The sequence below is a fragment of the Schistocerca americana genome, chromosome 7, assembly GCF_021461395.2.
Source record: "Schistocerca americana isolate TAMUIC-IGC-003095 chromosome 7, iqSchAmer2.1, whole genome shotgun sequence".
Taxonomy (NCBI): domain Eukaryota; kingdom Metazoa; phylum Arthropoda; class Insecta; order Orthoptera; family Acrididae; genus Schistocerca; species Schistocerca americana.
In genome coordinates this window covers 464,378,092-464,395,053 of record NC_060125.1, presented here as the reverse complement: position 1 = coordinate 464,395,053, position 16,962 = coordinate 464,378,092, and the positions used below count along the sequence as shown (strand labels likewise).

Genomic DNA, 16,962 nt, shown 5'->3' with positions numbered 1-16,962 from the left:
CCAGACTGTAGCGCCTAGAACCGCTCGGCCACTCCGGCCGGCAAGATTACACACACACATTTGAGTATTTCTAATATGTTTCTTAGAAGTATATCCATAGTAAATCATACAACAGTACCTGTATGTATTTCATTTAGGGTTAGGATGGGATGTTTGAGGGATGAGACGAAACAGCGAGGTGATTGGTCTCATCGTATTAGGGAAGGATGGGGAAGGAAGTCGGTCGTTTCCCTTTGAAGGAACCATCATGGCATTTGCCTGGAGCGATTTAGGGAAATCACGAAAAACCTAAATCAGGATGGCCGGACGCGGGATTGAACCTTCGTCCTCCCAAATGCGAGTCCAGTGTGCTAACCACTGCACCACCTCGCTCGGTGTATTTCATTTAGGAAGTGGGATATTTCGGTTACTTATCGCGGTTCTTCGTCCTACCGCTACTTAGCGATGGCAGAGTGTGTGATCCTTCGGAAAGGACGTGTAGTTAAAAGCATGAGTCAGAATTATTGTGTAAAATTAAGGTGGAAGGGGTGAAAGGAAAGGGATTACTGATGTCAGCTGCATCGAAACATTATGCAGAATCAGCGGCGACGAGTGAAAATGTGTGAGGCATCGGAATCCGAATGTGTGATCTCCTGCTTTCTAGGCAGGTGCGTTAACCACCACGCTATCCGGGACACAATATAATCGCAACTGCGCGGACGTCTCAGCACGCCTCACGGCCGACCCATACTCCCACCGAGCGCCACCTATCCGTAGTCCGTCTCCATTTCCTCCGTACTCGCTACTTTGAGATTCCCGCAGGAGGTCGGACATACCTGTGCATCCGCACCGAAGGAGGTGCATCCGTTGCTCACCTAGGTCACGACCAAAAGAACAGATTCATACAGTCATATAACTCACATTTTGCTCGAATCGAGTTCCCGTATCCTCTTCAGATATTATGAGGTTGTTTTTCGTAATCCTGTGCGTTTTTCATGAAATGACAACTCTCCTCATATCGATCTGGTGATGGCGTGTGTGCTGAGTGAGCGGTCCGCCCGTCCGTGTGCCCGCAGTGCCGCCGGACATCGTGAACGACGAGACGAGCACCGACCTGGCGGTGCAGGAGGGCGAGAACGCGACGCTGGTGTGCCGCGCCACCGGACACCCGCCGCCGCGCATCGCCTGGAGGCGCGAGGACGGACAGCCCATCCTGCTGCGCCGCGGCCCGCGCGACTCCATCAAGGGTGAGCGAGCACCGCGTCTCAGCCGCCGCGCCGCGCCGCGCCACGAGTGTCGCTGCGACCAGAATGAATTTTCTTCTCTCTGTCACCGAACTTTCTGGCAGATTGAAATACTGTGCCGGACATCACTCGGATCTGGGGCATTTCCCCATCGCGGGCAAGTGCCCTACCGACTGATCTACCCAAGTACCAGTCACGACCCTTCCTCACAGCTCTACATCCGCCACTACCTCATCCCAAATCTTACAAACTTCAGAACCTTTATAAAATTACTTTTATCTTAATAATATGAATATTTATATATGTGATTGGGGAGAGAGAGAGAGAGAGAGAGAGAGAGAGAGAGAGAGAGAGATTGATTTTTGATTGAGATTTTTACTTTAAGTCGTAACCGGTACCTTAATTTTGGTTGCTGCCTCCTTGAATGATCAGTTTCTGAACCAGTTGGTGACATATTACAATTTGGAGGAAGTTATTGTTCTTTAAGGTTTAAAATACGACTCTGTTAGTTACTTAGCCGTACTGCGGTTAGCTTTGAGCCCAAGTTTTCGTCGCTTTTCATACCTAAGGGACCACTGCTGTACGTAAATATGATCAAACAGCAGTCTGCTATTCGTGAGAAAAGGAGATTGCTTAACACACAAATTTCCTTCAAACTACACGTCCTACTACATCAAAATTGGTCAGTGGAGTTCAGCGCCATACTATTGTACAAGAACATAATCCAGTTACTGCACTTAAGAAATTATGAGAGGTTGTTACTTACTGAATGAAAACTATAGAGAATGCATTTCTTTTCCTGTATTTTAGTGAACTTTGTACATGGTAGACGGCAACGACAATGAAGTTCACCTCCTTTTCCTATAACAAAGTATTTCTATTCTTCACTTCCAGAAATTTTGTACACATAAATGTTTGGCAACTCTTACGCATACTTTACTCGGTTTTATCACTAAAATATCGATTCTCATTAAATGTAACAATACGTTCTGAGCGACGGCCTAGCAATACGTCCTCTTTCCACAAGACACAGATTAACAGTTCTCTTTTTTTATAATTTTTTTTTTTAAAGTCTATACTCGAAGATTCACAACTACTATCGTTGCGGGGATTGCGCGCTAAAGAGTTTGTTGCTGTCTAGCTGCGCTTCACTTCACTTCAAGTGCCTTTTGAATCAAATTTATATTTACGATATTTACATTACTGAGTTTCTCGGAATAAAATCAGACACAAATTAGTTTAAAAAAAGGGGCAGTGAGGCTCACATAACATTAAAACTTCTGCATACCTTGCAGGAGTAGCACGCTTGAAAGAAAGGGTGTTGTGGAGACATGGCAGCAGTTCGGCACGCAGGTTTAATCTTCCAGGAAGTTTGAAGTCCTCAGGAAATTTTGCTCTCCACCTCCGTCCATCCACAATTTTGGCTTCATTTTGTAGTGTCCCTAGGACATGCAGGAATATCAGTGACATAAGTAGAAAGAACGGCGCCCGGGGAAGAATGTTATACTCCCCCACTTCCGCCCCATCCCCTGTCCCTCTCAGATAAAGACTGAGTAATATTTATTTCAACAGGAGCATAATTCGGTAAATCCTAATAAAGATAACGTCTAAAGTTGAATTGGTGCTGAATATAACTGAATCTTTCGAGGAGCGAACATGTGTTAGACAGGAAGACGGTCTATCCCCTATTTTGTTCACCAGTGCCCTTAAAAAATTCATCTGAGATTGGGAAGAACAACTCAGAAAATATTGATTGAGAACCAGATCTGGTTATGCTACAAAACAGTTGTCTGGTAATCCAGGTTTTAACATTTCCTGACGGATTTGCAATACTGTCCGGAGGCACGGAATAAGCAACAAGGAAAATGAACATTTTATAAAGAAAGGTCTTCATTTACCCAACGCAGTTTACAAACTGCAAAACTTACAGAAGTACGCAACTTTTTCATGTTGTGTCACTGTCAAGTAATATAGCTAGCAGAAACTTGGCATACATAGAAAGAACTGCAACCGTGCAGTAAATAAGGTAACTGAGAGAAATAGGCAATGACACGAAGAGAAATGACGTTTTTATTCAAAGACAGTAATCACACTGCAATCACCTCGATTCATTATGGTCCGTCGCACGTTATAAAAGGTGGGACATGGTCCTTAACGGGCAGTGTGGCCATCGCGGACTGCAATGAACGTTCTGCAATTTGCTTCGAGCCTGGCCTAAAGGTTGGTAAAGAGTTCTTGTGGAAGAATATTCCATTCATCCATAAGAGCAGATGAAATTTGCTGAAGGGTTCATGGTGCGTGTGTACGTACGGAAATACGCCTCCCCAACGCATCCCACAAGTGTTCGATGGGATTTAAGATGAGAGAACTGGAAGTCCAGTCCATTCGTCAAATACCTCTGCTTATAAAAGTTCATCCACCTGCACATTGTCGGTAGAAAGCAGAGCAAAAGCAACGATAAAGAAAGCAAACATTGCATTATATCTACAACACTAGTGCCGAAGCTGACATTTTTTCAGGAAGGAAGGAATTTCTTAGAGTGAAAAAGAAATGGCAGAAGAAATATTAGCGTTACTGCAAGATAATACAGTGGAATGTGTAGTGTCGTATACGCTCGGCTGTGTGGACAATGTACATGAGGAGTGCAATGATAATGATACGTATTTAACAAGTGAAAGTGATACTGAAACAGGTTTCGAGCCATGTAGCTCATCATCCTTGACGGACAGGGAGACACAAATCCCGTCTCCAATGTAACGTATGAAAGACAAGACAAGTTTTCCAAGGAACGGGTACTAAAGATAATTATGTACATGGAGGATCATCCGCATCGTAGTAAAAAAAAAAAAACACATTACGATTAAGTCCGCAGCAATATGGCCGTGAATTACATAGAAAATACCTGTGGATATTCAAGGGAGGACAAAGGAAAATAATTTGGAAATTTGTGGTAAGGCCTTATGGGACCAAACTGCTGAGGTGATCAGTCGCCAAGCTTACGCACTGCTTAATCTAACTCAAGATAACTTACTCTAAGGACAACACACACACCCATGCCCGAGGGAGGACTCGAACCTCCGACGGGGGGCAGCAGCGCGGACCGTGACAAGGCGCCTGAGACCGCGCGGCAGGAGGACAAAGCACACTACTTACAAGAACTAGTGTTTGCGCGTTTCAAGGCAACTCGATACAATTTACAGGCTGTGCATGATAGCAACATACTACGTTACACGTATTAGACTGCACTCGACATAAATTACAGAGATATCAAGGTAAGCAGTGGATGGTTGTGTAACTTCAAACAGTGCTACAGAATTGGATGACGAATAATAACGAAATTCCAAACAAAGCATTAACTTGAAGATACACTTCAATTTTCGGAATCGGCCATAAAATTTACAGATGAGATAAACAAACATCCCACAGTTCAATATCGAATTTGTTTTCAACTCCGAACAGTTGGGATGTGAGCAGAAAATACATGGGAAGGAACACTGGAAATTAGAGCTGCCAAAAGAGTTGTATCAGAACATCCAAAATCTGGGCCTCAACGCGTTCTTATACAATTTGCCGACTGTTAATCTGGATAGCAAATTGGCTGAAAAGCTATTCTTCGTGCTGTGTGAAGTTGGAAGTAGAAAATATAAAAATGGGTAGCTTTGAGAGATGAAATAGTAAAGGCAGCAGAGGATCAAGCACGTAAAAAGTCGGGGGCTAATAGAAATCCTTGGGTAACACAAGAGATATTGAATTTAATTGATGGAAGGAGAAAATATAAAAATGCAGTAAATGAAGCAGGCGGAAAGGAATACAAACGTCTCAAAAATGAGATCGACGGAAAGTGTAAAATGGCTAAGCAGGGACGGCTAGAGGACAAATGCACGGATGTAGAGGCATATATCACTAGGGGTAAGATATATACAGCCTACAGGAAAATTAAGGAGACCTTTGGAGAAAAGAGAACCACTTGTATGAATATCAAGAGCTCAGCTGGAAACACAGCTATTAGCAAAGAAGGGAAAGGAGAAAGGTGGAAGGAGTATATAAAGGGTCGATACAAGGGCGATGTACTTGAGGACATTATTATGGAAATGGAAGAGGATGTAGATGAAGATGAAAAAGGAGATACGATACTGCGTGAAGAGTTTGACAGAGCACTGACAGACCTGAGTCGAAACAAGGCCCCGGGAGTAGACAACATTCCGTTAGAACTACTAATAGCCTTGGGAGAGCCAGCCCAGACAAAACTCTACCATCTGGTGATCAATATGTATGAGACAGGCGAAATACCCTCAGACTTTAAGAAGAATATAATAATTCCAATCCCAAAGAAAGCAGGTGTTGACAGATGTGAAAATTACCGAACTATCAGTTTAATAAGTCACGGCTGCAAAACACTAACACGAATTCTTTACAGGAGAATGGAAAAACTGCTAAAAGCCGACCTCGGGGTAGATCAGTTTGGATTCCGTAGAAATGTGGGAGCACATTGAGGCAATACTGCCAATACGACTTAGCTTAGAAAATAGATTAAGGAAAGGCAAACGTACGTTTCTAGCATTTGTAGACTCAAGAAAGCTTTTTACAGTGTTGGCTGGAATACTCTCTTTCAAATTCTGAAGGTGTCAGGCGTAAAATACACCGAGCGAAAGGCTATTTACAATTTGTACAGAAACAAGATGGCAGTTATAATAGTCGAGGGGCATGAAATACAAGCAGTGGTTGGGAAGGGAGTGAGATAGGGCTGTAGCTTATCCCGATGTTATTCAATCTGTATATTGAGGAAGCAGTAAACGAAAGAAGAGAAAAAAATCGGAGTAGGAAGTAAAATCCATTACGATGACGTTGTAATTCTGTCAGACGCAGAAAAGGGTCGGGAAGAACAGCTGAACGGAATGGACAGTGTCTTGAAAGGAGGATATAAGATGAACATCAACAAAAGCAAAACGAGGACAATGGAATGTAATAGAATTAAATCGGGTGATGATGAGTGTATTAGATTAGGAAATGAGATGCTTAAAGTAGTAAATGAGTTTTGCTGTTTGGGGAGCAAAATAACTGATGATGGTCGAAGTAGAGAAGATATAAAATGCAGCCTGGCAATGGCAAGGAAAGCGTTTCTGAAGAAGAGAAATTTGTTAACATCGAGTACAGATTTAAGTGTCAGGAAGTCGTTTCTGAAAGTGTTTGTATAGAGTGTAGCCATGTGTGGAAGTGAAACGTGGACGATAAATAGTTTAGACAAGAAGAGAAAAAAAGCTTTCGAAATGTGGTGCTCCAGAAGAATACTGAAGATTGGGTGGGTAGATCACATAACTAATGAGGAAGTATTGAATAGAATTGGGTGGGAAGAGAAATTTGTGGCACAACTTGACTAGAAGAAGGGATCGGTTGGTAGGACATCTTCTGATGCATCAAGGCATTACCAATTTAGTATTGGAGGGCAGCGTGGAGGGTAAAAATTGTAGAGGGAGACCAAGAGATGAATACACTAAACAGATTCAGAAGGATGCAGGTTGCAGTAGATACTGGGAGATGAAGCTTGCACGGGATAGAGTAACATGGAGAGCTGCATCAAACCAGTCTGTGGACTGAAGGCCACAACATCAAATACAAACATTCCGTAGAAGGCTCATCTCTGCAGCTCAGCGACATTCACTTTCTGTCACCCTACTGATGCACGTGATGAACCATTCGCAGCTAATATTTTTCCTGTCACAAATTATTAAAATTATTTACTAAAATTATTTATTAAAGATTGAATTTGTGACTTTGCATTCATGGGGTTCCTTCTGAGATACAAAAGTAGCAACTTAAGTTTGCAAAGGTAAGTTTCATAGTTAGAGGCAGCGATAGTCGGCACAATTTCGACGGTTGATATTAAATTCTGGAAGAGATTTAGTATAGTAATTTTGGTCTTGGAATTGTGACTTGATGCCGATATCATCGACAGCAAAACTTCTGCGCACTCTTATCTACATCACGGCTGCAAATTTTAGTAAAACTTCCACATTTGTTCCCGTCGTCGTCCGTGTTAGCAGTGTGGAGCAGTCCTCGTGTGTCGGGTAAAAACTGTAATGTTTTCTATGTTTCATTCAATGAGGTTAAGCTCGTTTTATTTCTTCTTCATCTTCATTTTTTTTTCTGCTCTTTTCGCTACTCATTCGCATCCTTCTCTTGGCCTCTCCATTTGTATTTCATTATCTTCGCCCATAGCAAAACTGCACTACTAAGGAAACACGCCCATGGAACGATTAACACGTTCCAAACTGCTCGTTCGACGAAAGATCGATAGTTACAGAAAATTACACAGGTTGCATCAGTACGCAAATAAGGAATTAATAGTAACCCGCTGAACTGTAGACCCGTATCATTGACATCAATTTGTTGTAAAATTTTGGAAAATATAGTGTGTTCCAATAGTATAAAATATCTCGAAGTAAACAATGTACTGACACACAACCACTATATTTTCGTGAAATGCAACAGGCTCTTTATTGACACTAAGTAATGATTGCTGCCCACAGGGGTCTCCAATAGATTTCATATTTGGAAACCATTTCTCACAGGCGGCTCTTAATCAGATTGCATGCCAATGGAGTGCCGTCTCTGTTGTACGACTATATTTGTGACATCCCGTCAGAAACTTTACAGTTCTTAGTAACTGACGGGAAGGCCTTCTGGTATCCTTGATCCCCATACATGATTTATAAGAATCCTAGTAGTCGTTTTAGATGGTTTGCAAATGATGCCGGCGTTTACGGCCTAGTAAGGACGTCACAAGAATGAAACGAATTTCAACATGATTTAGACAAGACATCAGCAAGAACGGCGAAAAGAGGCAATTGACTGTAATCATGTCGAGGTGTGAGGTCCACCATATGTGTACTAAGAAATAATTTATACTTCGGTTACATGCTAAATCACACAAGTTTAAGGGTTGTAGGTTCATCTAAGTACCTAGGGATAATAATTATGGGCAACTTAAATTGCAACAATCACATACAAAATGTTACTGGTTTTAGATGGTTTGCAAATGATGCCGGACGTTACAAGAATGAAACGAATTTCAACATGATTTATAAGAATCCTAGTAGTCCTTTTAGATGGTTTGCAAATGATGCCGGCGTTTACGGCCTTGTAAGGACGTCACAAGAATGAAACGAATTTCAACATGATTTAGACAAGACATCAGCAAGAACGGCGAAAAGAGGCAATTGACTGTAATCATGTCGAGGTGTGAGGTCCACCATATGTGCACTAAGAAATGATTTAAACTTCGGTTACATGCTAAATCACACAAGTTTAAGGCTTGTAGGTTCATCTAAATACTTAGGGATTATAATTATGGGCAACTTAAATTGCAACAATCACATACAAAATGTTACTGGTCAGGCGAGCCAAAGGCTGTGTTTTACTGACAGAACACTGAGAAGATTCAGCAGGTATACAATAGATACTGCCTATTCTACTCCAGTCTGTTGTCCTCTGGAGAATTACTGCGTGGTGTATGATCCTTATGACATCGGATTTACGGAGGAGGCTCAAAAATTTGAAATGGATGGAGCTGGGTTTGTGTTACCATGAAATAGGTCAGAGAGTGTCACAGATATGATAAGCGAATTGGGGTGGAAACCATTAAAACATACGTACCTCTTTCGTTGCGGCGAAGTCTTTTCATGAAATTTCTATTACCAGCTTTCTCCTCCAAATCCTAAAACTTTTTGTAGGCTCGTGCCTACATAGGGAAGAATGTCCACAGTCAAAAAGTAAGAGGAGGCAGAGTTCGCACGGAAGAATTTGTGTAACTTTGCCCATAGGCTATTCGAGAGCGTACAAGTCGAGTAAAAGTCTGTAAGTCGTTCTGCGAAACCTCTTTCAAAGGTTTAAATGTGAATTACAGAGTAATCATGTAGCTGTAAATGTTCCCCCAGTTCTTTTTTAATTCTGTTCAACCCTAGTACTACTATTTTTAAAAGACGTCGGTTATTTCCGTTACTCCACATGTATACACACCTGGCTGGCTGGTAGGTAATGTAAAGGGCTGCATGTTGATGACCCTCACCTTTTTGAGTTAACACTGACTGACCTTGGACTAATTATAGATATCTGCATAGCGTATCCCCATTCTAATCTTTGACCCCGCAGTTGAAGCTGGACTATGTGATGGTAAAAGGAAAACGTGGCTAATCTTAAAGGGAGCGAAATTAATATCTCTAGATACAGGCTCCCTGGTTGATGCCATGACTTTCGAAAGGCTTTCGACTCAGCTCCACACTGCCGTTTGCCCTAAAAAGAGCGCGCTTACGGTCTATACGATGAAATGTGCGGTTGGATAGAAAGTTTTCTAACAGACAGGGAGCAGTATGTCGTCCTGAACGGGGTGACTTCAACAGAAACAAGTGTAACTTCAAGTGTGCCCCAGGGCAGCGTAATGCGATTTACATAAACGAACTGGTTGATGGTATTGACAGCGGAAGTAGACTGTTTGCCGATGATGCTGTAGTCCACAGGAAAGTAGTATCACCCGAAAGTTGTGAACAAATCAGTGAGGATTTGCAGAAGATTAATGCGAGGTGTAATGACTGGCAGTTATCTCTTAATATTAGTATGTGTAACCTATTGCGTATAACAAGGCGAAAATCCCCATTAATGTAAGAGTACAAAATAAATGTCCAGTCTTTGGAAATGGTAACATCCGTCAAGTATCTGGGTGTGACTATTCGAAATGATCTCAAAGGGAATGATCAGATTACACAAGTAACTGGTAGGGCAAACTCTAGATTGCGGTTTATTGGTAGAATACAGAAACGATGCAGTCCTTCAACAAAGGAAAAGCTTACAATACGTTAGTTACTCCAGTCTTAGACTATTGTTCGTCTGTATCGGACCCTTACCAGTTGTGTCTGATTCAAGAGATTGAGAAGGTCCAACGAAGACCGGCAAGATTCGTGACTGGTACATTTAGCCATCGCGAGAGCGTAACAAATCTCATAGAAAGTTTGAAGTGGGACACACTTGCAGTTAGACGGCGTGCTAGACGGAAGGGGCTGCTCACTAAATTCCGAAATCCGGTCTTCACTGAGGATGTAGAGCATATATTATTACCACCAACTTTCAAATCCCAATGATCACCATTCAAAGATAAGGGGAATTAGAGTATTTCACGATACTACGAGAGAGCAGCAGCGCAAACTATATGGTAGGGTTTTCCGAAGTATGTTGCTTGAACCTAGTCGTCTTCGTTCAGTATTTTCTCTTCGAACTGTTTTCAAGTCAAACTGGTCCAGTTATAGGTCAATGCTCATTCTATATGGCGCTCTGTGAACGTTTTATGCCAGTGGAGGCTGTCCTTGTGTAAGAGCATCTTGTTCTGTACTGGTTTCAGAATCGATGACTTTATTTTCTAAATATTTTATTTTTATAATTGTGATTACCACCACCTTTCCACAGTCTTCACTCAATTCGGTGGCTCCCTGCAAGTGGGGTTGTAGTCCATGCCTTCTCCATGGACTGATAGGGGAGAATATTAATATCAGATGCCCACGAGCTGTCAATATTAGTCTCGCCCACTAGCTGGAGCAACCTTTTTTCATTCTGGTCGCCTGTGTCATTCAGTATACGTGTGGTAGTAAAGACAGTAGTTCAATTGCTGAGATGCAGCAAATCCTGTGCCCGCTCATAAAAGTTTGCGAATTCCCTTTGCCTTCTGACTAATGCAGTCTTCAGTTGTTACGTAATTTTTACGCGTTTACCGCTTTTTGTCACATACTTAATCAATAAATCTCTTAAACTGTGTTTTCCTCTAGATTCTCGTATTTTATTACGATTTGTTTCATTAACATCCAATAGCCGCTCCCAGGGGATGGTGATTGCGAAGGGGAGGGGATTGGGAAGAAGAAGGTGGTAAAAGATTTCTGCTTCAAGTCCGCTATACTTAAGAAACCCACACGATAAAACTTCCCCGGACAAATTTAGCGTTCGGTGTCAGCAGAAATGTCACAGCGAAACCGCACTTGAGATAAAAAAAAAACAACTAGGAAATAGTTACAATATTGGGTCAATGGTTATACTTCAGAGTGTAACAACATCTTGTACTTTATTTCTATACTGTTTTCAATAGTTATTGCTATCTTTCGTAACCATGCTAGAACCTCTAGATGCTTAACCTATGAATATGACAGCGTCCGCAAAATGGCACTTTAACACTGTTGATTACTCCTCATGGAACTGTCACTGACAGAAGAATCATTTTAAATACTTTAATATTGAAACTCTGACACATTTTCAAACTACTGCGAAGGCTATTGTGATTTCCGAAATATCTATTAAATGCTTTTGAGGTTCTTGTCAAAACACAACTTGTTTATATGAGTTACGTCTTAGATAACTTTGTATTAACCACTAAACACCAGTGTCAGTATTCACTACAGAACCTGGAACAACTACAACATTCCCTCGGCAAAATCCTTTCGTGAAAATATTAAATAAGGAAGAAAACGGTCGCCTGACCAGAAGGGACAAATGAAAGGTATATTTAGATGTCAGCTAAAAGTCATTGCCTGGAAGTGTCATTAGTCTTTGCACGATTACCTTATTTAAAATCAAGATAATTCAGGTAACCATAATTTCAGCACTTCTTGCAGTCAGAATTACTGAACCTTTTCGTAATGAAATTTAAGCACATGTAAATCTCCAACGGTTTCGAGTTAGTATCAAGACGCAAAAAACATATTAACCATGATGACATAGCCGGCCGCGGTGGTCTCGCGGTTCTAGGCGCTCAGTCCAGAACCGCGCGACTGCTACGGTCGCAGGTTCGAATCCTGCCTCGGGCATGGATGTGTCTGATGTCCGTAGGTTGGTTAAGTTTAAGTAGTTCTAAGTTCTAGGGGACTGATGACCACAGATGTTAATTCCCATAGTGCTCAGAGCCATTTTAGCCATGATGACATAAATATTGCCACTATTCTTTGTAATGAAGCAAATTCAGAGACAGTTCTATCAGTTTATAGTATTTTTAGTAACACACATCTACAAGCTACAGTTACTTTATGGAGAGTATGCTCAGTTAACATGCGATACACAGCAATTATTTCACTTTAAAATATTACGGAACACCTGAAAGTACTTTCAAAGCACCACATGACTATTTGAGATGGTGAAGGACATCGAGGAATTGATAAGCCCACAATAAACCTTTAACAGAATTAATATATCGTTCAAAAATAGACGAAGCTAAATTAAACACCGTCCGAAGAGGCCTTGGAAAGCCCAACGGTACCGAACGGTCGCCGTGTCATCATCAACCTGTAGGCGTCACTGCATGTGGATATGAGACACAGCACACCGCTCTCCTGGCTGTTGTCACTTGTCATGACCTCTGCCGCTACTTGCCAATCAATTAGCTCCTCAACTAGCCTCAAAAGTGCTGGGTGCAGTCCGACAGCGCGTAACGTGCCTGATTTGACGGGAACCGGTGTTAACATTGCGGCAAAAATAGAACTACAACTATAACTGATCTTCATTTTTTTAATCTACAGATACTGAAATGTTCGTGCTTTTGTAATGATGCATAGACGAAAGGGCAGTAGTCATCCAACACAGCGCATAATCTTCACGTCTCTTAAAACCAAATATGGCTCCAGATTGCCTTGTTGCTTTTTCATAGCCATCATACTTACTAAACTGCGAGGAACATACACATTACCATATCCCTCAGCAATTATGCCTTTCTTCCCGATAAATAAGTTGGAAACGTTGAGATTTCTCTGTTTGGCGAAGCTACTGAATTTTCGTATTGTACCAAAGTATTCCGGGCAGTCTAGCTACTGCTCACTTGTTTCTGACAATGCATGTAAAAATTGAAAGAAAGAAGGGGAGGCACGTTTATAGTTTAGTCTCCCTCTGATAACAACGTCGTTACAGATGGATAACTTTGAGAAGAGCACTGCCGACGCGAAATGGAACGAAGGAACGTCCTACAATATTCGTCCAACACGGGCTAGACAAATTATTAGAAAACTAAATCGGGGCGTGGGCAGCAATTTTAAACCCACACCACTTGAATATAAGAACGATTCGAAGGGTTTACTGGGCGTATATAAGGGCTTCTTGGGAGGACACAAAAACGTTTGTACAACAGGGATTTCGTAATTAATTGGAGCTTTATAAGCAAAACTTACAATACGGGCCATTAAAATTGCTACACTAAGAAGAAGTGCAGATGATAAACGGGTATTCATTGGACAAATGTATTATACTAGAACTTACATGTGATTATATTTTCACGCAATTTGGGTGCATAGATCCTGAGAAATCAGTACCCAGAACAACCATCTCTGCCCGTAATAACGGCCTTGATACGCCTGGGCATTGAGTCGAACAAAGCTTGGATGGCGTGTCCAGGTACAGCTGCCCATGCAGCTCCAACACGATACCGCAGTTCATCAAGAGTAGTGACTGGCGTATTGTGACGAGCCAATTGCTAGGCCACCATTGACCAGACGTTATCAATTGGTGAGAGACCGGGAGAAAGTGCTGGCCAGGGCAGCAGTCGGACATTTTCTGTATCCAGAAAGGCCCATACAGGACCTGCAACATGCGATCGTGCATTATCCTGCTGCAATGTGGGTTTGGTAGGGATCGAGTGAAGGGTAGAGCCACGCGTCGTAACACATCTGATATGTAACGTCCACCGTTCAAAGTGTCGTCAATGCGAACAAGAGGTGACCGAGACGTGTAACCAATTGTGCCCCATACCATCACGCCGGGTGGTACGCCAGTATGGCGATGACGAATATACGCTTCCAATGTGCGTTCACCGCGATGTCGCCAAACACGGATGCGACCATCATGATGCTGTAAACAGAACCTGGATTCATCCGAAAAAAAATGACGTTTTGCTATTCGTGCACCCAGGTTTGTCGTTGAGTGCACCATCGCAGGCGCTCCTGTCTGTGATGCAGCGTCAAGGGCAACCGCAGCCATGGTCTCCGAGCTGATAGTCCATGCTGCTGCAAACGTCGTCGAACTGTTCGTGCATATGGTTGTTGTCTTGCGAACGTCCCCATCTGTTGGCTCAGACATCGAGAAGCGGCTGAACGATGCGTTACAGCTATGCGGATAAGATGCCTCTCATCCCGACTGCTAGTGATACGAGGCCGTTGGGATCCATGACGGCGTTCCGTATTACCCTCCTGAACACTCCGATTCCATATTCTGCTAACAGTCTTTGGATCTCGTCCAACGCGAGCAGCAATGTAGCGATACGATAAACCGCAATAGCTATAGGCCACAATCCGACCTTTGTCAAAGTCGGAAACGTGAAGGTACGCATTTCTCCTCCTTACACGAGGCATCACAACAACGTTTCACCAGGCAACTCCGGTCAACTGCTGTTTGTGTACTAGAAATCGGTTGGAAACTTTCCTCATGTCAGCACGTTGTAGGTGTCGCAAGCGGCGCGATACTTGTGTGAATGCCCTGAAAAGGCAATCATTTGCATATCACAGCATCTTGTTCCTCGCGGTTAAATTTCGTGTCTGTAGCACGTCATCTTCGTAGTGCAGCAATTTTAATGGCCAGTGGTGTATTTTATCATGGAATGGGAAAAACTGTTGTTTATCCTAAAACATTCACGAACTTGTTTCACAATTACGTCCTAGAAACGAGATTTCTGATTTGTTATACGCATGGATGTAAGTTTTTTAATTGTATTGAATATGAAAAGTATTGCGTATTGACATCACAGCTGTTTTTTATTGTTTTTTTTGGAATTCCTTGTGTTTGTTTCAGTTGCGGCAACACGGCCATTGATTAAAACCTGCTGATGAGTACTGCTAAGCAAACTACAGCCCGTTTCGAAAGTACTGAAAATATTTGCTTGTCAACTAATTATTCTGTCTCACTCTAGAGACTTAATGAAATTGCTATTTACATATGTATATATGAGCTACACAGCTGTCAAACTGAGAACAACGCGTTCGCAAAATATTTTCTCTATGCCGTTATTTACTTATGGACAAGCAGATGCAACTTCCCTCGTAAATTGCCAAGTTTGAAACGTTTCCAATTTCTAAAGTCATTTGAGTATCCTAAAAAATTTACTTTCTGTTATGGTACTTAAAAAGCGTAGCGATGTCTCATATCACATAAATCCGTGCTTAATCATTTTCAGATCTGTTGCCTTGTTGTTTTACTTTCCGAAAATTATTTCTCTGCAGCACTCCAATTGTGAGTCCTCTCGTGACTAGTCTGAGTATTACAGTATTATCTGTCAGAAGACGTGGATAGTTGACTGCGCAAGTCACTTGATACATGGCCTTCAGTAGCGTACTTTCCACTCACGATCGTTTCTGTCTCCGTAAACAGCGTGTTGTGTGATGTCCTTACGTTAGTTAGGTTTATGTAGTTCTAAGTTCTAGGGGACTGATGACGATAGCTGTTAAGTCCCATAGTGCTCAGAGCCATTTGAACCATTTGTCTCCGTAATACCACTTGTTACGTGAAAAGGTGCCCTCTAATAATCTCACCAAACGCGAAATAAGTTGGTATACTTTCGGAGATCATTGGCGCTTCTAAAGTTCAATGAATACCAGAGTTAACACCAGAAAACTTTAGCAAATTTTAGACGTCATGCGGACAAACTAAGTAGCGCACCGGTGAATACTGAAATATTTTGTTGCTACTCTCTTAGCCATGATATCGAACATCCCCTACCAGTTGTACTATTGTTTCTGTTCAGTTAACCCTTTAAAAATTCGCGGTGTCAGAGACTTGTCTAGCATTTATGGGAACCGTTACACAAGATGGTCTAGTTCAACCAGAAAATGCTCCAGTTCACAGAGGACACTTCTTCAGAAGTATACTATACCGAGTTTCAAAGCGTACCAGTAGACTAGAGAATACATCCAATTCACGTCGACTTTTACCGGAAACGGACCATGCAAGGTACTAAAAGTGATGGATTTGCATTGAAGAGCCAAAGAAACTGGTACACCTGCCTAGTATCGTGTAGGGACCCCTCTAGCAGGCACAGGTGCTGCAACACGACTTGGCATGGACTCGACTAATGTCTGAAGTAGTGCTGGAGGGAATTGATACCATGAATCCGGCAGGGCTGTCCATAAACCCGTAAGAATACGAGGGGTTGGAGATTTCTTCTGAACAACACGTTGCAACGCATCCCATATATGTTCCTTAATGCACATGTCTTGGGAGTTTGGAAACCAACGGAAGTGTTTAAACTCAGAAGAGTGTTCCTGGAGGCACTCTCTAGCAACTCTGGACGTGTGGGGTGTCGCATTGTCCTACTGGTAGTGTCCAAGTCTCTCAGAACGTACGATGGACATGAGCTGATGCGGGCGGTCAGATAGGATGCTTACGTACGTGTCACCTGTCACAGTTGTGTCTAGACGTATCAGTGGTCCCTTAAAACTGAACACACCCTACACTGCCGGCCGGTGTTGCCGTTCGGTTCTAGGTGCTTCAATCTGGAACCGCGCGACCGCTACGGTCGCAGGTTCGAATCCTGCCTCGGGCATGGATGTGTGTGATGTCCTTAGGTTAGTTAGGTTTAAGTAGTTCTACGTTCTACGGGACTGATGACCCCAGATGTTATGTCTAATAGTGCTCAGAGCCATTTGAACCATTTGAACACCCCACACCATTACAGAGCATCCACCAGCTTAAATACCATAGTCCCCTGATGGTATGCAGTGTCCATGGATTCATGATG

The 16,962-nt window shown here is 42.4% G+C and overlaps 1 protein-coding gene across 1 annotated transcript in view; it reads left to right on the top strand.

Moving 5' to 3' along the window:
- Positions 1 to 16,962, top strand: part of LOC124623017 (lachesin-like) — a 384,735-nt gene that overhangs the window by 91,382 nt on the left and 276,391 nt on the right. Inside the window, exon 4 of the mRNA XM_047148808.1 lies at positions 1,056 to 1,226. Within this exon, the coding sequence (XP_047004764.1) occupies positions 1,056 to 1,226 (171 nt within the window). The remainder of the gene's footprint in view (positions 1 to 1,055; positions 1,227 to 16,962) is intronic.